The sequence below is a fragment of the Centroberyx gerrardi genome, chromosome 4 (assembly GCF_048128805.1).
Source record: "Centroberyx gerrardi isolate f3 chromosome 4, fCenGer3.hap1.cur.20231027, whole genome shotgun sequence".
Classification (NCBI taxonomy): domain Eukaryota; kingdom Metazoa; phylum Chordata; class Actinopteri; order Beryciformes; family Berycidae; genus Centroberyx; species Centroberyx gerrardi.
The window spans coordinates 27,935,655-27,962,275 of record NC_136000.1 but is presented as its reverse complement, the minus strand read 5'-3'; the positions used below and the strand labels follow the sequence as shown (position 1 = coordinate 27,962,275).

The window sequence follows — 26,621 nt, the reverse complement described above, 5'->3', positions numbered from 1 at the left end:
CTTTGTTGCATTTTTGTGTTTGGTTTGTTTAGGTTCACACTGTCCAATTACAACGAACCAGGGCGTGTAAACCAAAGTCACATGACTCACAAGTAGCTTGTTTATTGGGCAGTTTTGGTGACCTGTCATCTTGCCAGGGTAGAGAGCTTGGTGGCGGGGGGGAGACAAAATAAATGTGATTCCAATCCCTTTATCTTAAGCAAAGCATGGCTCTTTACTGTAATTTCCCTTCTCTGGTGTTCATACCAGTTAAGAACAGATGAAGAAATAGCTGAATATGAGCATCAATCCAGACTGTGGTTTGTCCTCGATTCATTTTGTTATGCTCGGCTTTCCAAGCATGAGCAACTGCTGGTTATCAGATGTCAACATCTGTCTCCTTATACCCATAAAACATTGCGTTTTGGGGTCGTTTCCTTGTTGGATTACGTTCTCACTCCTATCGTATTACAGTTACCTTGGAAGAGAACTTGCATTTAGCAGTTACAATGTATTGCTTGTAGTTTTTATGAAGCCTAAGTATCCTGAATCTCACTTGTGTCTGTTCTGTCTTTCCCTAGGGAGAGTCTCTACCGGCTGCTGCCTCAGACCACCACAGAGAACATCAGTAAAAACTTTGAGCAGTACACCATCGACCCTGCGACCCGCTACCCCAACCTCAACTCCAGCTGTGTACGGCCGCACCAGGTCAGCCCAACAGTTAGATTGCATTTAAATGAACAATCGCATATTTGCTCATATTGAAACCTGGCAACAAGGGAAGGAAGGGAATCGAGGGAACCTTTTAACCTTATTGGGTCATTGTCAGGAGCAAGGAATTGGTTAAAACTTCAGCAAATAGAGTATCGAAGATAATGCAAGAAATCATTACAACAAATTGTATTGTTTTATCCTCAATATGTTCTTTTGTTGTAATTATTTGTTGTACTATCTCTCTATAGACTGCTTTCAGGTGACATAACTGATCATTCCGCCACTAATAACCTACATCTGGTTTGATTTGTATTTAGATAATGTTGGCTTTTTAGCTAGCTAATAGTATTTGGTTTGCTAACCATTGCTGTCTTGTCGTTAACACACAACGTGTCTAGTATAAGCTAGTATTAGCAGTGGCTAGTAGGTGCATGTTATTGTTATGTTAGGTAAAGTAGCCTGCTGTCTGGCTAGTTAGCTAGCTAACAGTTTGTTCAGGTTAACTGAGCTGACTCGTCTCAAGCTTGTAACTCAAGAGTGTTTAGACTGCGGCTAAAGACAAGACTTGTTTGACAAGTTTACTGTGTCACATTGAAATTGACCTACAACAAAACCACAACAATATTTTTCAGGTATCTCTTTTTTTCTACCCTGCTTGTTATATATTTAGCCATTATTTGTGCACAGCCAAGATCCGCTGGACCTCCATGATGGAGCCAGATGTGGTTGGTAGGAAATTTGTGATACAACTGCTAAGCCTCTATTTGTTCTATTCTTACCTACGTATAGCCTATTCATTGCTGCTGCAATGACCCAATTTCCCCACAGGCATCATTAAAGTTTCATCAAATCTAATTTAAAATCCTCTCACAATGGTGAGCATGTGTTCATTTGATAGGTTTTCCATTTTGCCAGGTAATATCAAACCTCTATTCTGATTCTCTCAATCTTTCTTTCCTCTCTCCTTCCTTTCATCCATACTCTGTCTCTCCATCTCTCTTTCACTCTTCCTTTCCTGCATCTCTTGCCCCTCCCTCCTCACTTTTCCCCCTCTCTCTCAGGTGCGTCACCTGTTCGTTGATGGCCAACAGGACTCCTGTCACCTGGAAAGAGGAGGTCCCACACGTAGATCAGTCAACCTGTCTAGAAGAGGTGAGATGCTGACCGAGTCTTACATGTTTCTTTAACCAAACACGCCTTTATCCTCGAGCTCCACTGGAACCATCAGCCATGGAGGGAATGCCTCTTTTGAAATCAATGACAACTGCTTCCACTGTTCATGTTGCATCTTTTGTGTCCAAGCTCAAAAATTTTAGATTCAATTCATAATGGCTGATGCGCGCATTTGTCTTCATATAGTGCATTGAAATAATGAAAAATAAAGTTGATATTGGTTGTTTTCTCATGTATTTACTCCAAAAAGCAGATCATTGTAACCTACTATACAAGTGTCTGGCTGTAGTTTGTGGCTGTATTTGTTTCAGTTCAGCTTTTGTTGACATTTGTGCACATAGCCAAACAATAGAAAGATGTACTTAGGCATATTGATGAATGTAGGTGCTTTTCCCCCCTGATCCTTTTTCAAAACAAGGGTTGTCTGTGCTATGACAAATGAATAAATCATATAAGACCATGTAAAGCATGACTGCACTTATACAGCCCCTTTTCTCTTTGAGTAGATTTGATGGGTTCTGTTGTTTGTGGACCAGGCATGAGACAACACAGCGTGGGGAATTAGCTATGATGTGGCCGTGAATTAATGGTTTCTACTAATCCTCATTGACACTCCTCTGTCTAATCTGCTGTCTAAATCTGTCTCTAGACAATGAGCCATCAGGCAGTTAGTCAGAGACTGTGTTTGCATGCAGACTTGCAATTAGATTCTCTCCCAAACTCAACTGAAAAGGACAGCCTGTAAAAATGTGTCTTTGTGTACATGGCCGCATATTGTTCACTCTGCCATAATAATAGACAGATTATAGGCACATAAAATATCTTTAGACAAAGTAATGACAGTGAGGATTGTTGCCAACGACTCAGACGGGATAGTATTCTAGTCTCAACGCTCCCTGTCATGTTGTAATGGTAATCTGATCAGCCGATGAATCACCAGTGGGATCGCATGCGTCCACAGGCCCATTAACATTTCATTACCGCTTTCTTTGATGTTTTTAGAAGTTAAAATAAGTCACTGTTTAAATAAACTACTCAACACCGACTCGGCAATGTGGCGTATCACGTTATGTCTTAAAGACTTTCAACAAAGAACATTAACATGCTGCATCAAGTCAGAGTGAACTACTGGAAAAAAAACTGCCCCCCCCCCATAGTGAATGCACCACCATCCCCTCCTGAGGGGAAACATAAGCCTTATTGCCACCACAGACCACCACACCTCGCTACAGACAATACAGTCGGATAACATTACACCACATCAGGGTCAAACACAATGCCTCACAAAGACATGTGCTGACCTGTACGAGGGTTAGACCGATATATTGGCCTTCTATTAAATATCGGATAGTCGGTGTCATACCCGCCGATATCATGGAGGTCCCTCCCTGATGGCAGCGACATAAAAGTCTGTTAAACTTGCAGTGAAATTGTATTTTCTTTGCACATTTTGCTTATTCGTTTAATTGTTCAATTACACAATTCAATACCAGTGCTTCCTAAACAATGGTGGGAACCCAAAATAGGACATGGCCTTTTTTCATTTTTGTCACAATATGTTGTACTGAGCTTCAGCCCCACTAAATTTGTCCAGTTTCAGCCCTGAGGTAGAAAACGTTCTCCTGTGAATGTTTTAGCGCTCCTCATGTACAGCGCCGTCCACTGCTTTTTATCAGCCTAAACCATTCATGAGTCAAATTGCAAATCTCACTACAGCAGCTCTACACGACCTTGTTGACGGTACGACTGATGTGCCGTTCCTCTTCCTCTCTTGCAGAGTCGGAGGTGCGTCCCGGCCGGCTGCTGACCTGGTGTCAGAAGCAGACTCAGGGCTACAGAGGAGTAGATGTCACCAACCTCACCTCCTCCTGGAAGAATGGACTGGCCCTCTGCGCTCTCATACACCGCCAGAGGCCCGAGCTGATGTAAGAGGACGCACATGAACACGTAACCAGTGCATAAAGGGGTGAAACACAAAAGACATACTAACCCAGATGGTGTATGGAAATGTGGGAATTTCATGGCCGGTTTCTGGGCAGGTTTCTGTTGACTTGTGAAGAGTCACCAGTCTCCGGAAGCCTGTCCAGACTGGCCCTATCTGTGACTCGGGCAGCTTAATAAAATGAACAAGCTAGATCGCAATGATAGCCTTCCTATTGAAGGAGTTTGAAAAGAGCCAGTTATCAAACAAGAATCATATTTTTCAAAGCTATTTCTATTTCTTGGAATGAAAGGTGTTTGAGAAGGACATACTTGGGTGTTCTATTGTAAATTTCCTGATTGAAAGTGAAAAGTATATTTTGGTAATACTTCCTTTTACAGCCACCCACTCTTTTACAATACAGTCTTTTACAGTATGAGGTGTTTACCAGGTAAATACATGGTAAGAGTAGTATATTACCAATCAATTCAAGTAACTACTTGTTGTTATGACACAGAGAAGAGAACAGCAAAGAACTGTAACATTGATTTTCTTGTCACACCGTTCCTCTCTTAGCTAAGTGATAGAGAACCACAGTAGTTATTGTACTGTTAGTTGGAATAGTTTCAGCATCAAATGACTGTGTGCTGTTGGTGCATGGTTCTCCTTATGGGTGGTTATGAATAGAGAAGTGGAGAAACGGCCATAGTAAATAGGAGAGGGACAGTGACAGGGACACTGCTTTAACTATTACACACACACACACACACACTCATACACACAAACTGATAGTACAACAAAACTGACCTCCTCATGCTGAGATATATTTCCACACTGACCTACTTGATGCAATAAGCTTAACGTTTGTTTGATCTGTCGCACTCTGCCCATAGCGTCTGCTTACACTCAGCTGAGAAAGCAAATATGAATGTTGTCAGAGAGCTTGGTTGGAATGACATCATCTCTTTCTAGACTCACACACACACACACACACGTCACCGCCATCCTCGTCATAGCAGGTAGCTGTGATTCCCGCACATGATTCACATCCTCATATAGAGGTGAGGGATGTTTACATGGTTGCCATGGTGTGTTTCCATGGTCCCAGGTTTCACCTGTCAGATAGGGCAGTTTATCACTCTTTCATAAGATGAGGAAGTGGATGAGTCAATGCAGTGCATGTAGCGGAAGTAGGTAAGAAGTGGTTGATCAATCCTTTGTCTACTTGATAAAATATCTAAACCTGCTGAATTAATGATGTTGAATTATTATGGTGATTATGATGCTGATTGGCCTTCATCCCTCCTCATCACCATAAACTAAATCTAATGCTTTCTCACTATCTCCTTTCCTCCATTTCCCTTCTCTCTCTCACTCTCACCTTCTTTCCATCTCAGTGACTATGACTCCCTGAACGAGGAAGACGTGGCGGGGAACAACCAGTTGGCGTTTGACGTGGCCGAGCGCGAGTTTGGCATCCAGCCGGTGACCACGGGGAAGGAGATGGCCGCGCAGCCGGAGCCAGACAAGCTCTTGATGGTCCTCTACCTCTCCAAGTTCTACGAGGCCTTCAGGAACTCGCCGGGAAGCAACACCGGTCAGGCTCTTTACCACTTCTCTCACTTTCTTAAGGGAGTTTTTGGTGGATTGGCCTGTTGGTCATCTTACCTGTTAGTGATGAGAACATAGACACCAAAATCATTCCTGTGTCCCTGGTAGATCATTAGCTCTGGTGCTCCATGCTAACACTTTAGCTACACTATGTTGAGTGATAGCAGGCTCCATGCTAACACTTTAACAAATACTGCACTGAAAAGCTTTATTCCTTTAATCTAAACAAAGACAAAAGCGTAGTCCTGGTATGCAGTAAACTATGGCTCAACCAGTGAGGTCAACAACATATAGAGACTCCAATCCAAGTTTGAAAAAAATGGGAATATTTATTTTACAAAGACATAATCCCAGAATGTGAAAAAGAGCTAAGGAAGTCCAGCCAAAAAGAACAGAAGCATGGGGAAGCGCCTTGGCCAACCACACAGTGGGCAGTCAGACCAAAACCAAAAACCCAAACCACCAAAAAATAAGGGAAATACGAAACCTAACCAACCAAAGGTGTGAAAACAGGACTACCATTCCCCTCTTCCCCAAAAGAAAAGGGAAAAGAATAAAGTGCTTCACAAATTATCAATATATACACAAAAAACAAGAAAAGCTACTGCCAGTGTGAGGTGTCAGCCTTTTATTCCAGGGATTGATCCAGACAGTTTGGACAAGCCGTTGGTGCACTGCTTCTCTGGAGAACTTTGTAGTACCAGAGGTGTACTTTAGGTAGGCCTACTGGCTCCTCAGTGATGTCCATCTTTGTTGCTATGTTTCCAAAACCAAATTTGGTCATGATGCCAGCGCTGACCTTTTGGTACAGGATACTACGTCTCTCTGATCAAAGCTTTAATTTGATATATTAAACTCATTCCACCCAAATGTCCTGCCAGTCCCTCTGGCTCCAAGCCCATGACAAAAAAGACTTAAAATGACTGAAATTCTGAGGCGCAGAAAGCATTTTGTATGTGTCTGACCTGTAGGACCAGTTGCCTTTTAAAAGACTGAGCTGCAAGCACTATTTTGTCCATTGCGTGGGATAGAGTTGCGCGTTACACAACCGTGCTCAGCGGTCAGGTCGGCTCCTGCCAGAGTCACGGCTGGTATGCGTGCTATGTCTGCAGAAGCCGTATCCAGTCGCACTGCAGAACTGCGGAGGCCCCCGGCTCCGGTCACTCCACCGCTGTAAGCCCCGGGTTCAGCCACGTTTCACTTATACTACTTTAATGTTAATGTGCCTCGGGCCTCTGTGTCACCCACACTGCTGTCACTACAGAGCAATCTTTAGCTTTGAATGGCTGGGAAAATGATTTACTTAGCAAAGCAGTAAGCCGTATTCACAGTCCACTTGATGGGAATTCACTCCTTGCATGTACTTCAAACTTCTTAAGCGTGATTGCTTAAGAGTTTTTAGGTGCTTAAGTGTGTGGTTCGGTAATGCTTTGCTTTTTTCTTTGTAATTACAAATCTATTGCTGCACCTCAGCAATGATAAGTAGTGCTTGTATGCCATTGTACTACAATGACCTTGGGTTATGGGATGTATTGTACAAAGCCACAACAGTGGTTGATTTCTGACTTTTATTTCATATTTACAGTTCAGGAATGAATTCCCTTCACTCTGTACTGATTGTATAATTCTGTCTTTATCTAGGAATATTAATTAGTCTCTGAAATATGAAATTGGTCCTTGATTATGTTTTCATACAGGCTTCAACTAACCTTGCTCAGAGTGGATTGTTGCCTTGAATTGAATTATGTTCAAGAAAATGACTATCATTTTTAAGTTTAATTTGGATTCCCTACTGGCCAACTTCTAGACTAATCATGTGATGTTATATCATTTGAAATAAGAGTAAATTATTTTCTAAAAACAAATGATAAGGCTTGATGTAAACCTAACCACTGTGTTGTGTTGCAGGTTCAAGAGAGCCGGACGAGAATAGTGAGGAATATTCAGCTAAAACAAACCACAACCTGCTGAACCAGACTCAGCCCAGAAAAAGGATACCCAGGGTACGATAAAATACTGTCTCATTTTTAATTCTCCTGTTCTTTTGTTTGTTCTCTTTGTCTTTTCTCTCTCTGCCGTCTGTCTGACTCTTCTCTTCCTCTCTGTCATTTATTTGCTCTGCTGGCCAAGGCCTTTCCATTAATCACCGGTACACTATTTATTTAAATCTTGATTAGATAAAGCTAACAGAGAGATCAAAGCACCTTTTGTAATAAACATGTTATGTAATCATTAACCCTAGCTGTCAATCCGCATGGTGATTAAACTGATTCTTGTTGTCTGGTCATGTAAAGAATATACTGTATTACATGATTCACTTACAGTATCTCACTAAGTTATCTTTTCCTGTAATCTTAACCTTGCTGACTCTTTATAGGTTTGAACAAGGAGCCCGATCCAAATAGAGATACATCAGGTTAAATGTTAATATGAATGAATATGTGTATTTTAGTCTTTATTGTGGTGTTCTTTGTCACAGGATGACAAGAAACTGGAAGACAACGATTCTGCCAACAAGAGACGGCGGAAGGGCAGCCACTACCTCGCCGAGGTAGGTTGCATAGTAGATCTAAATGTATTACAGTTAACATTGTGCAGAATAAAAAAGACAAAAGTATAGTCGCTCAGTTTCTAACCCAGCAAATGTTTTGATGTTGAGTACATAGGTGATACAACAGCATGTACTACAGCCTTTCATACAAAATGAAAGTTGAGATGATGTTTGTATTGAATTATCTGCAGTTTAAATTGATCACACATAATAATCCCCCCTTTCTCCCCCTCCTCTACTCCCTCCCTCCCTCTATATTCCCTCTGCGCCCTGGCCGTGGCACCAGTTGTCCTGTCAGAGTGCGCCCCCTGCAGGCGAGGAAGGGGAGCTGCGGGAGAACAAGGTCCGCTCCATGGCAACTCAGCTGCTGGCCAAATTCGAGGAGAACTCCTCCACAGCAAAGCTACGCACCAAGGTGAGAGACAGACGGTTTGTATCCTGTCAGAAAGAGGGTTTTTAACTTTCAGTGTGTCTGGACTTGGATTTTTTTTTTTTTGCCACAAGAACACAATTATGGTTATAATGTTTCCTTCCTGTTTGGTCTGTTTCTATTTACATCAGGGAAATCTAGTCCACGCTGCTCCAGTTAAATTTTTCCAGTTTATGTTCAATTCTTTGCTCCACCGTCATTCTTCCTTCTGTTCTCTCTGCTCATGTGATCTCTCATCATTTCATTTCCTTTCCTTTCCTTTCCTTTCCTTTCCTTTCCTTTCCTTTCCTTTCCTTTCCTTTCCTTTCCTCTCTCCTCTCCTCTCCTTCTTCCATCAGTCTGATGAAGACCCATCCGATCCATCCTTTTCTCCTCCTCTGTCTCCTGTCTCCACCTCTCCTTCCTCTCCCACTCCAGAGGAGGGGGAGGAGGAGGAGGAGGAGGAGGACACAGAGAACCCTCGCTTTGCCAAGCCCAAAGAGCTCCCCCCTCCTCCTCCTCCTCCACGCCCCAAGTGGCAGGTATGTTTCCCTCAGCTCTGGTACACACCAGAACAGTAAATATGATTGGATGGCAACATTTCTTTCTTGCCAAGTCCCAATGGATCAATTAATTAACAGCTGTTTTATGGTTCTCTGTCCTACCAAGCCTTTAAACTCTAGATGAATTAAGTACTTTTGTGTCCACAGTTGCCCTTATTTTTTCCACCTTCTTTAAAGCTGCTACATGCAGCATTTTAACATCAATAAATTATTACCTCAACATTTGACAATTAATTTGACAATGATATATTGATGGTTAAAAATGCTACACGTAGCAACTTTTAAGGATCTGTGTTGCTCTCTTGTCTTCTCTTCCTCCTCCTCTCCTCTTACTGTTTCCAGCCTTCCATCTACCTTCGCCTACTGGAGGATCCCAATGCTGTGGCTCACCCAATTAGCCTTTATTCCCCTAAAACCCCTCCCCCTCAGAATGGCTACAGCCAATCTCCGTCACGCTCGCGCTCCAAGAGCCCATTAAGCCCACACCGCTCTCCAAGCCCTAATGTTACTGAACAGCACTACCCACAATGCACCTCTCCTGACCTCGCCACCAATCACTTCTCTGCTTCCTCTCTGTCGGCATCGTGTATTGGTCATCCCTCTGAGAATGAGGAAGAGGCGATCAGCCAGGTGAACGAGTTAAGATCCTCTAGAAGTGATGGATAGCAGTGACAAGCATGACACTGTGCCCTATCTCCACTAGAAGAAATGCATCATGCCTTTCACTCAACCAAATTTCATATTGTCAGATCTGCACAATAAAGGAGCTATGGGTCATTTCTGGCATATTCAAAGTCATACTGCTCACATATACTGTATGTAGATAGAGAAATCATACTTTACTGATTCCTGTGTGGCTCCACATGTCTTTGATATAAGCCACTAAAATGCCAGATGCATGAGTGTAGATTCATTGTCTTGTGGGAAACTAAACTTTTAAGACCGTTTAACATGAAAAGAGCCATCTGTGCCTTTTCTGCTTTTTATCAGTTGTCTTTGAACAACTGATAAAAAGCAGGTTGAACAAGTTGAACTTCTCTCTGCTACATAGAGATCACTGAAAAAGCTTTTCAAAATGTCACATGATGTATACTGAACTGTGGTTTCCATGCAAGGGTGAATGCTTTCATTTATTTTCTGAAATAAGGTAGTCAACTATAGAGATCTGTGTTTTGCAGTGAACTCGATTAATCTCTTCTGACTTTCACCATCACTTGCTTCCCCTGCAGGATAAAGCCCAGAGACTATCTGCTAAAGAATTTAATAGGAAGAGTATAAAGGAGAGAGCGGTCCTCCTCTGCTCCATGTTTCCTGGGTCCAACCAACCTCCTCCTCCTGCTCCTCTTTCTCCTCTTCCTTCTCTTTCTGAGTCACAGGTTGTGTATCTCACCAACCACTAGCATGGGCATTTTCAGGCATGACTAATGTCATCGTTTAGACTGCATTATGCTCAGGTTAACAGTGCTTTATCAAGTCAGCATTGTAGACTTGTTAAATTTTGCGTGTATTCATGTATGGGTGCACGTGTAATCCATGTACAATCCGTTATTCATTCATTTCCAATTTGAGCACTTCTTGTCTGACATTTTTCCATGGTGGCTTGAGATCTTGAGGTTGGTGCTAATCATGTTATTCGTCATGTAGAACAATTCTTTAAAAATGAACACATTTATATTGTAGGAGGTGTTAACTGTTTTGTGTTGCACTTGGCTGCTTGTCATTTTGTGTTTTGCTGCCGTTTCTGTTTAAGACTGAAATGGTTTCTTGGTTAGCACTAATCATTTTGTTTGTTTTGCTGAATACATCTTCCAAAACAAACCAGTTTGCATGATGTTACCGGTGTATTAATCTATAGCATCTTGTCATTTTATTGAGTTTTGCTGTTTTAAGATATGACATTTCCATTGGTTCGAGGCAATATGCACTAATGCCGACAATTTGCTTTCTTCTTTTATTTCCTATGTCGAATGGTCTCCCTGCTGAATCAAACTGAATTCAGTGTTGATTTGCAACCAGCCATTTAAACACTGCGCTTTGTACTGACCCTCCGTATCCCATGAGTCATTGGTTTGATGGCAAGATCATCAGTCATTTTTTTCTCCTGTTTCATTCTCTTACTTTACTCAACCTTCCATCTCTGTCTGACTGTTCTTCCATAGGTGGAACTCTCTACCTCTTCCTCTCCTTCCCCGTCCCCGCCTCTCGCTCCCTCTATATCTAAGAGCTCCACCCTCTACCCTGTGGTCCACCCTGTCCCTGACCCTGCCGCCCAGGCCTGTTTCTCCTCTCTCCTCCCTAACGCTGCCGGGCTCAAGGACAAGAGCCACAAAACCCCCTCTCCTGCCCCGTCTTACTCTGACTGCGAAAAGGCAGAGGCAATCTCCTCTCTTCGCGTCGATTCCTCCCCGTTCTACAAAACCTCCTCTCGTCCATCTTCACCTTGCACTGATGAGAGCCAGCAGATCTCCTCTCCCTCCTCTGATACTAACTGTGAAAATGGACACAAGAACTCCTCTTCCCTTCCAGTTTCATTGCCGCACAAGGGAAAGAGTCAGAAGCTAGATGACAGTACTCAGGACAAGGTTCAGGTCAATGCTGAGAGTGCGCAGGAGAAAGTTCGTGAAAAGTTCCATGAAGTTGATGGCAACAAATTAACTGACAATGGCCACGAGAAGGTAAAAATTGCCGTATATATATTCCAGTTTCCCTGACATCAAAGTAATTTCAGACGCCTGGAGACTAGCCTGCATGGCAAATTATAAAAATTCGAACACTTATACCTTTTACTTGCTATTAATGTTGCCAATTTAAGGAACTCTAGGAAAGTATCAAGAGTTGATGGCCTCGAAGGTCCTAGCTTCATATGTCATGGGTGTTTTGAGTGTTCTTGCACAAGGGATGTTCATTCTGGTGTTCATTTTAGTGCAATGGGGGCAGCGCTCTCGAGAACTCGAGGAGAATCACTCGAAAATCAATCACTCGCTCTGAGAGTTGTCCAACTGGAGCTGCTAAGTACGCTAAAGAGGTACTAGTCAATACCTCAGTCTAAATGCAATTCCATAGGTTAGAAATCCATTTTCTACTTCTACTATTATACTATATACAGTATTTCCTTTTATGATCTTCCCTCTTCTTACTATTCTCTGTGATTTCCATCTCTTTCTCTGTTTTGCCTTCCTTCCCTCTGTGCCTCCATGCCTCTTTCCCTGGTGTTAACGTTAGCGTACGATTGGGAAGGTTTCATCAGCCATAGATGCTAAAGCTCAAGCACTGGCCATCCTCTATGAGACAGACCACAGGCCCAATGCCACGCCGGTAAGCTGCATGTGGATGTTGCAGAGGAATAACTCTAACTCAGGGTTCATGGTCTTTTTGCTTTTTAGCCTTTTGAAAAGGAAAACGAGAACTTGTATCCCCTCTGTTAGCATTAAATAAGAAATGCATCCCTATTGTTAAGAGGAGATTTGAAAGTAAAAGGAAGGGAGAACATCAGCTGCCTACTGCTCTGCCTACAGCTTCCCCTTGTTGAACAAATCAGAGTCAAAATGTGACCAAACATGAACCCAGGCTCATTTAACTTTACAGAAAACTTGATTAAAATGCACTTTTTTGATTGAATAATTCAAACGAACGCGGTGCCTTTTTTCCATGCTGGTCACAAATACGTATGACAACCAGGTCATCTGACTTTACAGGCTCTAGTTCCCTGGGGAAGGGGTCCCAAGGCTGAAGGGGAAAATGGGCTCTGCTTTGTGTCTATGAGGGCAAAGCAACAGAGCAGCTAGTGCGTTTGAAGCTCATTTCTCTGGTGGTTTGTTACCATCTCATGCTGCAGCAGACGGCTGGCTGTGTTTGCTTATTGGTAGTTTTCTTTTTAGTACATGCATTTTTATTGCTAACTTTTGTTGACTGCTTGAATAGAGTGTGCAAGCAACAGTGTAGTAAGAGGCTAATGGCTAAATATATATAATAATGGCTTAAAGATTAGCTGAACTGCTATCTGCTTATGCAACATGGTTGATTGTAGCTTGTGGTGATTGGACAGTATATACACAGACTGGCATGGATCATTCTTTAATTGAATGTCCTATACAATCAAAACCCTGTTTTTCAGCACATTAAATCCAATTTGATGAATTCCATTTCAAAGTACAGGTGGCTAATTATGAAATTCATTTGACTGTATGGGACCTTTTTAAAGCTTCTGGTGGTTCTTTGGTGTTAATCACAGCTTGGCCACACTGCCAGTTTTTACACATTGTTTACATGGTTACTAATGTGGATCATTTTATTCAAAACCAGAAAAACACATTTTGTTTAGTGGTGTAGTCACTGTAAGGGCGATTCAAGTGATGACATTACTGTCTTGTGACTGTGGAAATAGCCCAAATAGTTGAATCTACTTTTTGAATTTGTATTGAACATTTTACTCAAAAACTGAAGATGAAATTGGATTTCTGTATAGAATCAAAGCATGCTTCTCTTTTGACAACAGAAAAAACATTTTACAATCCAATCATGTCTGTATTCGATTATGGAGAAAGTTTACCACAATGGCTTTTGTTTTATTACAGGAGAAAAACCGCACACTCACCACTGAGATATATCAAAATGTTGGCTGGTCTTCTCTAATAGTGAGAAAGGAAATGCATTGTATTGTATTTGTCTATAAGGCTCTATTTCTGAAGCTGCTCCTGTACCTCACATCTCTATTGTCTGTTAAATACTGTAATTATAGCACAAGATCACAAAGCTTCAGTTTTCTCTTTGGCTTTATTGAAGAGGATAAACATGTTGGAAGTGATTTTTCCACTGGCCTTTCACTTGTTCCTTCATATTGACATTGCGAAAAACTACAAATCACTTATGGAGGTCTCGCTTGAAAAAGCGATCTCAATCTCAGCGCAACGACCTGATTCAATAAAGGATAAGTGAAAATGAAACTAAAAAAAATGTCCTCATCTTCTTCTCTCCTAGTGTGTGGTGCGTAAGGACTTCCCCCCTGGCCTCGGCGGCAGCGACATCTGCCACTTCTGCTCCAAGCGGGTCTATGTGATGGAGAGGCTCAGCGCCGAGGGCCACTTCTTCCACCGCGAGTGTTTCCGCTGCGACGTCTGCAGCTGCACCCTGCGTCTGGGAGGGCACACCTTCGACTCACAGCAGGGTACGTTCAACTGTAATTGTAACTGCATTCCAGAATAATTTATATTGACTGATATTGTCTACTATGTCTACTGATCTGTTTTTTCCGATAGAAATAGAGGGCGTAGAACACACTTTAATTCTCTGTTTCCCCCCTACCGCTTTATAAGCAAGGATGCTTTTTCTCCACCTAGGAGTGTCTTTAAATGCCAATGGTTGGAGAGTTTTTGGGGAGTATGGGCCAGATAGTGAGGCCCATAATCATTGAGTCATTGGTATTGATCAATAATCCTATCAACCCCCACAGATATATTATGGTCATTTTGTACGATGGGACTGTAAAAAACCTTACTTATTGCCCTTTTAACCTTGTTTTGGCTCTGCTATTCCACACAAATATGCCATGAAAGATATCTCACATTACAGTTTTTTGAAAATTTGGTTGCTCAGTCACCTCAAGGAATTTTGTATAGTGCATTGAACTCTACCCTAAGTATGTTTAGGATTGATTGTGCTTCCATTCCAGGGAAGTTCTACTGCAAGATGCATTATGCCCAGCGCCAATCCAGCAGTCAGCTGGGCCGGTTCAGGAGGAGAATGGTAAGCAGCACGTAGCAGTTCAGCACCAAATCCATTTACCACTTATTGTGTCCTTTGATTAGACAGGTTGTTTACCCAGTTTTGAATCTTGACCGGTTTAGGACGACCAAGGCCGCACCTCATCATCGGCGCTGGACGGCGGCAGCTACTCGGCGACGGGCAGCCTCCAGATCCAGCCCCCAGGTACCCTGGTTTCCTTGCTTAGGCGAGGCCTGAGCTGGCCGAGGCGTGCCGGCCGGGCCGTGTGTGTGTTGCCTCGACGGCTGTTGGGCAGTGTGTGTGAGTCTTTCGCAGCCGCGGGGTCCCACCTCAGGAGCCGCTCGGACGACTATGCGTTCCTGTACGAGCTGCTGAGCCTGGGGCTTCCTCTGCTCTGCATGATGCACGAGTTGCTGGGACAGATGTACCATGAGCCCCAGCTGGCCCAGCGGCAGCAGCGGCCCTTCGGCCACCAGCTCGCATAGGCAGGCCTTATAGGAGGGGGCGTCGCCCCCGGGCGGAGTAGCAAGGCGAGCCGGGGGCCTTTGGGTCTGTCTGGGCCAGCTGGCCTGACATGAGCCTCAGTGGATTTCAGTTTGTACTTTACTACTTCCCATCATGGACAAACAAGCTAGGGGTTGATAAAAATAATTCCACTGAATAAACATTTTTATTTGCTACATTCCCGCTACCTGCTACCGTGAGCTTTAATCAAACATGTACCTCTCATTTCATGCAGATACAAAATGTACAAGTTCTCTTAATGTTTATTTGAAGCAGACCAAAGCCTTTGGTTGGAAGCAAATAAGAGTGTTCATGGTCATTTTAGTTTTTTTTTTTTTTTAAGTTATAAGTGTTTTATAAAGTGTTATAAAATCACTTTACTTGATTCACTTCCAATGCCTGTGTTCAGTGCTTGGTGTGACTGTACTGTGTGAAGTCTGACTTGATAACGATTGTCGTGGGCTTGCATTCAGTTGCAGTGGACAACACACAAGATCACCTGAAAACACAGTCGAGACAGGTACAGGTACTCTGACTGTCTTTAAAATGGTACGTGTTGAGGAGTGTAAGAAACCAACATTTTGCCTGCATACCATGCACTATTGTTCATTTGATCAAATCCCCCACTGCCTGCTTGTTGTATTTCAGGGTCTCCCAGTGTTGTACCCTACTGAATGCATCTCTGACTTAATTGGGCTTGTTCCAGGCTGCTTAGACTGCAGACAGCATCTAATACTATTGGATATTGTGAAGTATAACAGTGATATAGATACTTACTGTGTCATATAAACCCATCCAGGCATTCAGAGATTTGTGGACAGTGTGTGAATTATCACATCTGAAATTTGTTCAGATCACTAGACTCTGTGATCAAGCACTCTCGCCTGGCCCTTGTCTTGACTGACTGAGGACTGGTGATGTGGGATTTGATTGCAGTACAAGTTACCTGGAGCGATGCCCTCTGACTCTAACCTTGAAAGCCACCTGGATCATGTCGGTTCCTTTTTAGTGAACTGAAAAGGATCTTACAAAGTCCACATGGCTTTTGAAGTTACACTGACTCTGCATATTGCCTGAACTGCACCTAAACTCCCCCAGCTACCTGTATGCGTTGCACCAGAGAGATGTGCAATGGAAATGCCAAAACAGTATGTTTTTTTTTTTGCAATTTCAGTTAATATTTTTCTGTTATTAAAATGTATGTTTTTTTATGGTAGATGTTTGGTATTCACTTGGTGATATATTATGTTTTAAATAAAATGACTGATTTCACTTTATTAGAGAAATCATCTCTGCAGTCAGACATACTGATTTTTTTTTTTCTTGATTTTTTTTTTTCCAATAGTGGACATTTCAGCTTAATAAGCAGAATCAGCCAAAGAATGTATACTCATGCAGCGGTGAAAATATCTCACTTTATTCTTTTTTTTTGGTCATATCTGTAGCTTGCGACAAAGAACTTGAAGTTTTTGCAAATATTCTGTTGTAAATGGAGACAATGCTTAAGGTGAAATCAGTTCTGATAATTTGGTAGAATTGTACAGAATTGAGGATGGAGTCTTAAAATGCACTGCTGAAGTATTAAGCTGTTATATTTGGACAGTTTGTCTCAGTTTCATTGTATAGCCTTAGTGTTGGCCAACAAGCTGTTCCCTTGTGATTCTCAACATTGTATCTGTTTTCTGTTTTCCTTCCATCTTCCACCTTCCATTTTCATTTTTCGCACATCTCTCATTCATCTTCATCATTTTTTTCCCCCGCAATTCATTTTTCCTCTTTTTTTTGTTCACTTCATTTCGTTCAGTCTGTTTCAAGTTTCCAATGCTGCACCCTCTGATTGGCTGATTCCTGGCAGCGGGGAAGGTGACGATTGGCCTGCTTCGGTCATACGATCTTGTCGTGTTGATTTTGCATTAGCTGCCTCCGTAGCTCCACCTCCTCCCACCTAACCCCTGATTAACCAATCACAACAACGGGTCTCAAGCATGGCATGTCATAGTAGTTAAAGGTGCTATGTGTAGCATTTTTAACATCAATATATCATTGTAAAATTAATTGTGATACCTTGGTATAATTACCGTAAACAACTGAGATCTTGGTCGAGACGATTGATAGCCTCTATCTCACACCAGTGGTTTTGTTAGTGTTAGTGTTTCTCAAAATTAAGACTACATTTCCCATAAACCCCGTTGCTTTCTGTCACAAGTTGTCTCTTTGTTTTTACGTTCCTTCATGCGCCATTGCGAGAAACTTTGAGCTCCATTTGTGCTGGAAGAACAGCGCCCTCTTCCTGTTTTGTGCCCTAAAGCCAGTCTTCGTGGCGATGGTCTTGTTTGTTTAGTTATTATACTCATGCCTCAAAATGAATGTGGTAATGATTTATTGATGTTAAAATGCTACACATTGAGTTAGTTGTCACTTAATAGTTGTAGTCTGGTGAAGTTTTGGTCACAACGGGTTTGCCGTATCCTAACCCCACTAACGGTCCTGCTGTGCTGTGCTCCTCCCTAACCCCCCTAACACACAGACAAACTGTAGAGCCTGAACGCCCGGGAGTGATTTTCGCTCTCTGACATTTTCTCATCGGCGGCCCTCCCTCCTCCTCCGGCCCATCTGACTATAACGTCTGTTGTCCGCGTGTCTGTGGTCTGTCTGTGGTTCCGTCTGTTTCAGAAGGAGGCCTCTCCCCCCCAGAGCCCCTCTCCAGATCGCTCTCATGCACTTCCTAGACTTTGCTCAGGAGATCGCCGCCCCCCCCCTCCCTCCGTTAAAGCTTTTTGCACACTGCCAGTGTGTCAGTATTTCTGTTGGCTGTACTGTACATTTTTTTTGTAGTTGTGTTTATAATGATAAGGAAGTCTCGAAGCCGCCTGCCTACCTTGTTATTTGTTAACAACTGTCCAATTGCTTAATTTATGATATTTAAAAAGCTGTAAGTCTATACAAAAATAAATATTTGATTACATAAATTACTTGCGTCTTCGTTTGTTACAAATTAGCGAGTTATTTCCAAGGCTTCCAAGTGGTTGAACATTAGGTGGCAGGGGTAATTTGATAGCTTGGTGGTTAAAGCCCCTGCAATAATTGCAAAACACATTTCCATAGTTTTTAACCACAAAATTAACAACTTCATCAATGGCACTTTACAAAAAGGCTTCTCTCAAAGCAAATCCTTTTTTCCACCTGTGACCTAACATTGCCCACACGAATAATTTTCACAATCACAGCTCTTATTTAAATAACAACTGATGTATGTTTCCCACTGATTCATACAAACCTGAGCGATGCCTTTAGCTTCGCAGCAGACGAAGAGGGAGGCACACAGCTTTGGGGTTACATAGCTTGCCCTTAATCAGATGGCTTTAAACTCAATGCAAAAGCTCAACTCAACTAGAATCAAACACGCTTCAATCAAACCGAACTGAATTTAATCAAACTGAACTGATCCAACTGAACTGAAGAGACTCTAGTCAAACTGAACAGATTTGAAGTGAATCACAGTTTCTCCTGCCAGCTCTCTAATGGGCTCTGCCTGTGGGTCTCCTCTATCCTTTTTTCTGGGTTTATTATCAGTATACGATGTGGTATCATGTGGTAAACTTTTCGGGGTATGCAGCCATTTTGTGCCTCTTCTGGCAAGCGTTCAGCCCAGTTAAACTACAAGTAGCAGAATCCCATTAAGAAAGGGTTTGGTAAACTGAAGGCTAACAGGCGCAGCCCCACACATGCATACTAAGTTTATATCCAGATGCTTTCATTTCTTTGCTGTGACCAAGTGGAATCACCTTTGGAAAGATTCTGTACAATATTGACTACATAATTCTGTGAGTACTGAATTATGAACATGTGGTGTATGTTATTTGATCAGTGGGTACTTGTAATGTAAATGGAGATTACTGTTATACTGTGCAGTTAGAAAAGTGAATTGGAATCCACTTTTATTAAACGGCATGTGTTATTTTCAGAAGCAGAAACTATAATTTTTTGATTGTATGTATAGCATTATAGGATATGTGTGTTGTGTAATAGGAATTTGTGTGATTAGGTACTTGGCAACTGTTCTTGACATGTAACCCTGATTATTTTTGATATTGTACTATAGTACACAGTTGGAGTGCAGTAATTATCAACTCATGCTAATGAGATAGTTTACATTTTGTTGGTGTAATACAAGTCTTGTTGCTTTCCAATGAGATAGTACACCTGAAATGCTCTAAATGCTAGTTTAATTTAACGAGATATCACTAGATGTAACTTGGATATCACAAATGAATACTGGTTGAAACTTAAAACTATTCTTCTATTTGCAGGTGGGAAGTCCAGCTTGCACTGTGGGCAGGCCGGTGTAGCTGAGGTCGCTTTGCCAGCAGAGATGGCTGTGGACGCTCTGGACCCGTCAGCGCAGGACACCACAGGGGTCAAGGATGGTACCAAAGGTCAGTGTGGCGTCTATGTGGTCCAATGCACTGTATATAATACCAGGTAGGTCACAGTGAACCTATCTGAACTTGAATTGAAAGCAGGCTGCTCTCAATATTTCTTGAAGCGACTAAAATAGCTGCTCTGCTGTATAAATGGTTTCTCGACCCCTGTTATGACTTGAAAACACAATATTCCCTGAGGGAGAATGCTAAACTGGCTGAACTTTCGCTAGTGACCCCACTTCAGTGTGTGTGTGTGTGTGTGTGTGTGTGTGTGTGACCCCGTCCCTCCCCCAGTTATGTCTGGGAGATCAGGGTGCGGCTGACATCGCTATTCTCCCACACTTAGCTGAATATTTGTTTTGGCATCTCAGCAGCAAAGCTCTTCTGGGCTGAACATTTTGTCCACTGATACACACACACACACACACACACACAGATACGCATGCATGCATACACATTAACTGTTTGTTGTAGCTTATACACTGCTTTACACTGTGCATTTACTTAGTTATAGTGTGGTGCCCCCTCTTGCCTGGTTATGGATCTTACAATGCAGGGAACTCTCTCTCTCTCTCTGTTGCCCCCTGTAGATCACTGTAACACTAAGCTCCCACTTCCAGACAAGAACAATCGATGGAAGAGAAAGATCCGAGCAAGTGAGTACCTGCGATCTTGCTTTTGTCTGTCTCTGCATTGCTTCTACCTTAAATTAGATTTTCTTGGCTCTTAACTGTATCTTCATTTATGTTTGATCGAGAACTTAAGCACTGTGGCTGGTTTGTTTCTGTGGTTAATAGATAATGGGGTGATTGTAATTTGATTGGCTAACTTAGTTTGTGCAGTACTCCTGTTGTTTGTTATTTCCAGTTAAAGTATTCCAGCGATGTCTCCTGCATGCTGTACTTTGTCTGATGTCATATTGTGTCATTGATAATCATATTAATTCATTATTTACCATGAAGCCCTCCTAGCCTCTGTCTCAGTGCAAAGCTGAGACTTATAATAGGGTATGTCCACTGATCAGATTTGTGTGTGTGTATGAGAGAGTGCATACCATTCATGTGTGTGTATGCATGCTTGTGCTTGCATGTGTGTCACACCAGTCACCCCTATCGATGGATAAGTATCTGGTGGTGCTGTTAATCTCTGGTGTCTAGATGAGCAAAATGGCACAGATGAGGGAAATTAACTTTAAAGCTGCACTTGGCAAGATTTTCATGTAAAAATCCAGCGGTCTTATCATTATCAATCACAACCTGGGGCAGCAAACGAGGAGAGCATCTCATCACCTCTAATTTAGATCCAGTAGACCCGCCCTATTTGCAGGCAGGTGTCCTTATAGAGAGAGAGAGAGGAAAGGTAGAGTGAGAGTGTGGCTAAGGTCAGTACAGATACAACAGAAACACTGTTGCAATGCAGCATGTACAACAGTGGAGGTCAGTAGTGTTCCCTTTAAAACATCCTCTTTAATTTCCCTATAGGAATACATTGAGACACAAACATCAAGTCTTGAAGATGTTTGCTGGATTGTAGCAGCGATCCTTGATTCCTCTCTAAAAAAAACATGATACACAGATAATAGACTGGCACTTCTGACAGCAATTACAGCAGAGATCATTTATTTTTCATCAAAATGTTTTTCCTCATCTATCAGTATCAACTTTATCCTATTTATCTATATCCATCATTTGCCTTGAAAAGTTATATGAATGACTCACCTGGCCTTATAATCAGCTATCACCATTGTCAAATGAGGTTAATGCTATGCAGTGGCTATGGCTCCTACTGTATTACTTTATATGTAGTGCAGGGGTGTCAAACTCAATTTCATCCCGGGCCACATCAGCATTATGGTTGCCCTCAAAGGGCCGGTTGTAAATGTAAGACTATATAAATGTATCTACTTGTTATCATATTACATAATTGCCTCTGCATTCGATTATTATTGGTTTTAGTAATAACTTAATAATTAATAACTAGCTATGAAAGCAGAATTCTAGGAAAAATAATGGCAAATAGACATTCAAGTGTACAACTATTATACAATTTATTTAAAAAAATGAAATGCGCGGATAACAAAATCGGGATGCATTCTGGGACATGTAGTTTATGGACACCGTACTTCCTTAACGCAGCATAGAATTGTATTGCGCAAATTATATTCTTTGCAAGCTCTCGCGGGCCACATAAAATGAGGTGCCGGGCCGGATTCGGCCCGCAGGCCTTGAGTTTGACACACCTGATGTAGTGGAATCCACCGTAACACCTTTTGTCTTTATGCATATCCGACACTATGGTTTTTTAATCCCACTTATGTGTTTTACCACAATGTGCATAGAGTGGCTAATGTGAAGTATTACTTAACCTTTTTTGTGACATTGTGTTACTGCTAAGAATTGATTGCTATCCTACACTGGTGTAACTGTAACGTCCCACATTGTGCCAGCAAATCACAGATCAGGCCAACGTGACGCTGTCCTGAGCTACAATAGTACCACAATGATACACTCCTGTGGTGTTACATGGGTTTCGTTTCAAAATAAGATGTCTAGCTATAGCACCCACCCACACACACACAGCTGGAAAATTATTCCCACAGCTAGAAAAGTGTAAATGTAATGAAATGTTAATCATCCCGCCCTCAAGAAATAACAATTACAATTGCAAAATACAGCACTATTGTCCATATATCATGATAGAAATATCCACATAGGAACCATTTTTTAACTGCAACACCTACTGGAACCGATCCTAAAAACTATCTATAGAAAGAACTGAAGTTAAGTCCTTTGGAAAACTACAAAATACGAACATTTTTGATTATGAAATATTTGGTTTTGAAATGTTTAAATGACACAAATTGGATAAATATACAGTATTTTTGGAATGACACCCTTCATACACTGTCTTTGTTTCCTCCCCATGTACAGCCTTCCCTCTGATCTTCGTCAAGCACTTCCAGAGAAGCTGGCCGCTGGACAAAGAGGCACCAGAGACCGTCCCTGAAGCCGACTCTGACTTTGAGGAGATCATTTCAGCAGAGAAACAAACTGTATGTCAAATGGAATTCATTGGAGAAACACAGCATACACATGTACTATTGAAACAACCTTCTATATTATCAAGAAACATAAATAGTGTAACTATTAGCAGCAGAAAAGGAGCAGAAAATCAAAGTCATGGATAATTCTTACATTTGGTCATGCAACGTTCATGTCACATAGATCTTTAGCAAGCCCCCTGCGTGAATAAATAGATTTTTTTTTGTCCACTGAATATATTACCTTTCTCTCAGACCTCCCATGGCGGCTCCAAGGCGCCGGCAGATACCCAGAATCCTTCGGCGAGGAGTGAGAAGCGCGAAGAGCGCTCGGCTACTGTAGAGGCGGTCTGTAGCTCGTCCAGCCCCAGGAAACGCCTGATGCTGTCTCTGTCTGAGAAGGAGAAGCTGCTGGACTGGGACCTGCTGGTCACGCCGGAGGAAACTCCAGGACGGATTAGCGCGAACACCAAGACCACACAGCAACCCACACACCAGGTTGGGACTTTACTCACTGATTAATTATATATATAATAATTCAAATTTATTGTTGCCCAATGCAATTGAGGAGAGCAGGAGATGAAGTGAGGATAAAAGAGGAATTAATTCCACGTGATGGTTGCCACCATTTTTTTCTACCCTCTGATGTTTTATCAGGTACAAGCAGAGACAGCAGCAGATAAGTCCCAGGCGGACTCGGGCCAGGACGGGGAACCAACCCCGAGCCAAACCCCGGCCTCGTCCCCCTCTGCCCTCCAGCTTATAGCCAACGCCTTCAGGAGGTCCTTCGGTGTGACCAATCCCTCCACCAACTCCAGCACAGCAGTCACCATGTATGTATAAGACATATATTCGTTGCCCATAATCATTTTGGAGCACATTAAAGCTGCACCAGTCAGTAATAATCCAATTTAAAAATCCACACGCAGGTATGAATTATAGCTTTCCTACAGCTTGTGTTATATTGGGTTTTCTCTTATCCCCTTCACCAGGAGGACCAAACCAGACGGCCCCCGTAAACAGAGGCCCATGTCAGAAGGAGCCTTCAGCTTCAGCTCCCTGTTCGGCACTGCGGCCCCAGAGCCACCCAGAGAGGAAAAGAGTGCCGGCGAAACCGAGCCCCACCCCCGGTGGGCGTCTGTCGGGACAGAGCCGTGGGGGTCCGGGCGGGACCTCCCCTCTCTGTTGCAGCAGGTGTCCCTGGGGAGCCGCAGAGACTCCGGAGGGGTCTTCTCCGACGACATGGCCTCGCTGCCCCGCAGGAGACTCAACTTCTTCTCCTCCCTGCGGCTGAGGAAGAGGGAGGCGTCGGAGAGCGAGGCGAAGGACAAGGAGGCCCAGAAGGAGATCAGGACCATCCTCAGCAACCTCAGGAACAAAGGTGAGAGGGTTCAAGTGAGGATGATATAGGTTGTATGAAAAGGTGTTTTTGTTAGTGGAGCTATAATGGGCTGTATAGTGTGATGGACTATGAAAAGCCACCAATTATACAAGTACCAGTCTCCTATTTCTATAGGGCAAAGCAGCATGAAACCAGATGTGTGTGTGTGTGTGTGTGTGTTTCCATGGTACCACAGATCGACACCAGTTTGTATGCCAGTCTCACTTGGGACACCCAGGCTCTGTGTATTTTTTTTAATTAAGTGTTTTGTTGCTTGTTTCATCTAGCCTCCAGTCAGCAGAACCTGGAAGAGCCTTCCTCCAGTGATGATGAGGATGAACACCAATCAGCCAATCAGAAGGTTTGGAAAAGGCACTTACTGAGACGCAGCAGGATGCAAGGGAATGTCACATATAATTGTGTGTGTGTGTATATACATTTTATGCAAGGTTCCTAATTGGTGTGTAATATGTGTGTGTGTGTGTGTGTGTGTGTGTGGTCCCAGGTGTGTTCAGAGAGACAGAGGAGGAAGCAGGAGAAGACTGTGGCCCAGCAGGCTAAAAGAGAACAGCTGAAGAGGCTCCATAGAGCTCAGGTACTATTCTTTTTTTATATTGTTTGTTCACTAAATACTTCTTTACACATCTCCACCAAATGTCTGTGAATGGTCTACCAGGTTTCATTTACATTTTAGCTGATGCTCTTAACCCAAGCGTTACTATTCTAGGCTTCCCACAGACTGAAAACATCTGCTAACACGGTTGAATTTGGTGCAATTCAGTTTAGACTCAGTCTGACTGCACAGAATGTTTACTTGTTATGGCCAATTCCCTTTCTTCAAATTTAACAGAGTGGTGTTGTTATCCTTCACTCTATCCTTCTATTGCTCCTGAAGGGAGGGGATTGTTTTTCTTGGTCTGTTTTTGTGTGCTTGTCTGTGTGTGGGTGTGCGTTAAAGCTGCACTCAGACACATTTTTAGGTAGAAATACACCTGTCGTAACAGTCTAAATCACAAATTGGGGCTGCAACAGACAAGTGACGAATCAAAACGTAAGAGCGAGATACAAAAGTGTCCAGGCTTTCCAGTGTTGATAATCTGATGCATCTCCCGCTGCCTCTTGGCTTGTATTTCATGTCGATCATGTGTGATTCCATGTGTGTTTCCCCCTGTCCTTGTTGTGCATCGTCCAGGCCATCCAGAGACAACTGGAGGAGGTGGGAGAGAAACAGAGAGACCTGGAGGAGAGAGGAGTGGCTATAGAGAAGATCCTCAGAGGAGAGACAGGTACTGTACGACACACACACACACACACACACACACACGCGCACTCCAGTGTCCTTACAATGTTCTGTAACAGGACATTACAAGGCTGAACATTTGCCCCGCTACTGAACCGTACTTTTGCTCCATCCTAATACTACAATGCGGTTTAGTGGAATTCCCCTGAATGAGACTTACTATTTTATTGTTAATTGCAAAGCACATTCTTCACAGACCATTTAGAAAAAAAAAAAGAATGGCTTGTGATTCCAGTCTTGTTAAAAGCCTCTACATAGATACAGTTAATGGCTGTACTCACGATAGACAGTGGGACTTCATTGTCTCGTCTTTGTACAATAAACGGCCTTGTTTGTAGTCTAGTGAATAGCGTAATCTTGTTGGCTTGAAGCAAAACAGACGCCCTGTGTGTGTGTGTGTGTGTGTGTGTGTGTGTGTGTGTGTGCGTGCGTGTGTGTGTGTGTGTGTGTGTGTCCGAAGCTCGATTCAAATATTAATTTCTTTTTGCAATGCCTCAAAACATAAACTGATTCATGTCCAATTCTCATGTCTGCTTCCTCTTCTCTGAACGAGAATCTTTTCCTCTCTTCCTCCTCCTTCATGCCTCCATTCATCCCTCTCTACCTCACTCTCCTTCTCCAATTCCTACTCACCCTCTTCCCTTCCCTTCTTTCTCTCCTTCCATTCTTCCTTCCTTCATCTCTCATCGTTGCCTCACTCCTCCCCTCCCAGACGAGTCTCAGTCAGATGACGGTGAGGAGGCCCAGCTCTATCAGTCCTGGTTCAAACTGGTCCTGGAGAAGAACAGACTGGCGCGCTATGAGTCTGAACTCATGATCTTGTAAGTAACCCCATCAGTGAAATGCATCTAGGGATAATGATCAACAATAATAAAAATGATTGCAGTGGCAATTTGAACCACTAGCTGAGGCTGCAATATCCGGTTTAGATGTAGGTCAAAAATCACATAAAATCACTATACGCTGATGATGTTTTATTATTCATATCAAACCCTGCTGTATCAGTCCCTCGTTTAATTCTGAATATATATAATACTACTGAATATAGAATAATACTGAATCCCTACCAGCTGCGGGGCTGCTGCCCTGTAGCTGAACCCGACCTCTGACCTCCCTGAGGAGGGCAAGAGAAAAGATGAATTTCTCTTAAGAAGAATCATCCTCCTCCTTGTGCGAGAGTGCTTTCCTTGCCCCTGAAGCTTACATCATGCCAATACATACAGAAATGTACAGAAAGAAGAAATACAAGTAGCGTGGAATCCAGAGTAATGACACAAACACTTATGTATCCATCCAATTGGAGTGCTTTAAAGGGGCAATGAATATGATT

At 42.7% G+C, this 26,621-nt stretch overlaps 1 protein-coding gene across 1 annotated transcript in view; it reads left to right on the top strand.

The window, feature by feature from the left end:
• Nucleotides 1–26,621, top strand: part of mical2b (microtubule associated monooxygenase, calponin and LIM domain containing 2b) — a 63,005-nt gene that overhangs the window by 34,227 nt on the left and 2,157 nt on the right. The window contains exons 10-29 of the mRNA XM_071914857.2: nt 561–687; nt 1,755–1,845; nt 3,644–3,791; nt 5,185–5,384; nt 7,307–7,401; nt 7,878–7,949; nt 8,236–8,364; nt 13,899–14,085; nt 14,590–14,663; nt 14,765–14,846; nt 19,457–19,582; nt 20,161–20,226; nt 22,501–22,622; nt 22,866–23,108; nt 23,268–23,443; nt 23,603–23,991; nt 24,279–24,352; nt 24,497–24,586; nt 25,184–25,277; nt 26,004–26,112. Of these exons, the coding sequence (XP_071770958.2) occupies nt 561–687; nt 1,755–1,845; nt 3,644–3,791; nt 5,185–5,384; nt 7,307–7,401; nt 7,878–7,949; nt 8,236–8,364; nt 13,899–14,085; nt 14,590–14,663; nt 14,765–14,846; nt 19,457–19,582; nt 20,161–20,226; nt 22,501–22,622; nt 22,866–23,108; nt 23,268–23,443; nt 23,603–23,991; nt 24,279–24,352; nt 24,497–24,586; nt 25,184–25,277; nt 26,004–26,112 (2,694 nt within the window). The remainder of the gene's footprint in view (nt 1–560; nt 688–1,754; nt 1,846–3,643; nt 3,792–5,184; nt 5,385–7,306; nt 7,402–7,877; nt 7,950–8,235; nt 8,365–13,898; nt 14,086–14,589; nt 14,664–14,764; nt 14,847–19,456; nt 19,583–20,160; nt 20,227–22,500; nt 22,623–22,865; nt 23,109–23,267; nt 23,444–23,602; nt 23,992–24,278; nt 24,353–24,496; nt 24,587–25,183; nt 25,278–26,003; nt 26,113–26,621) is intronic.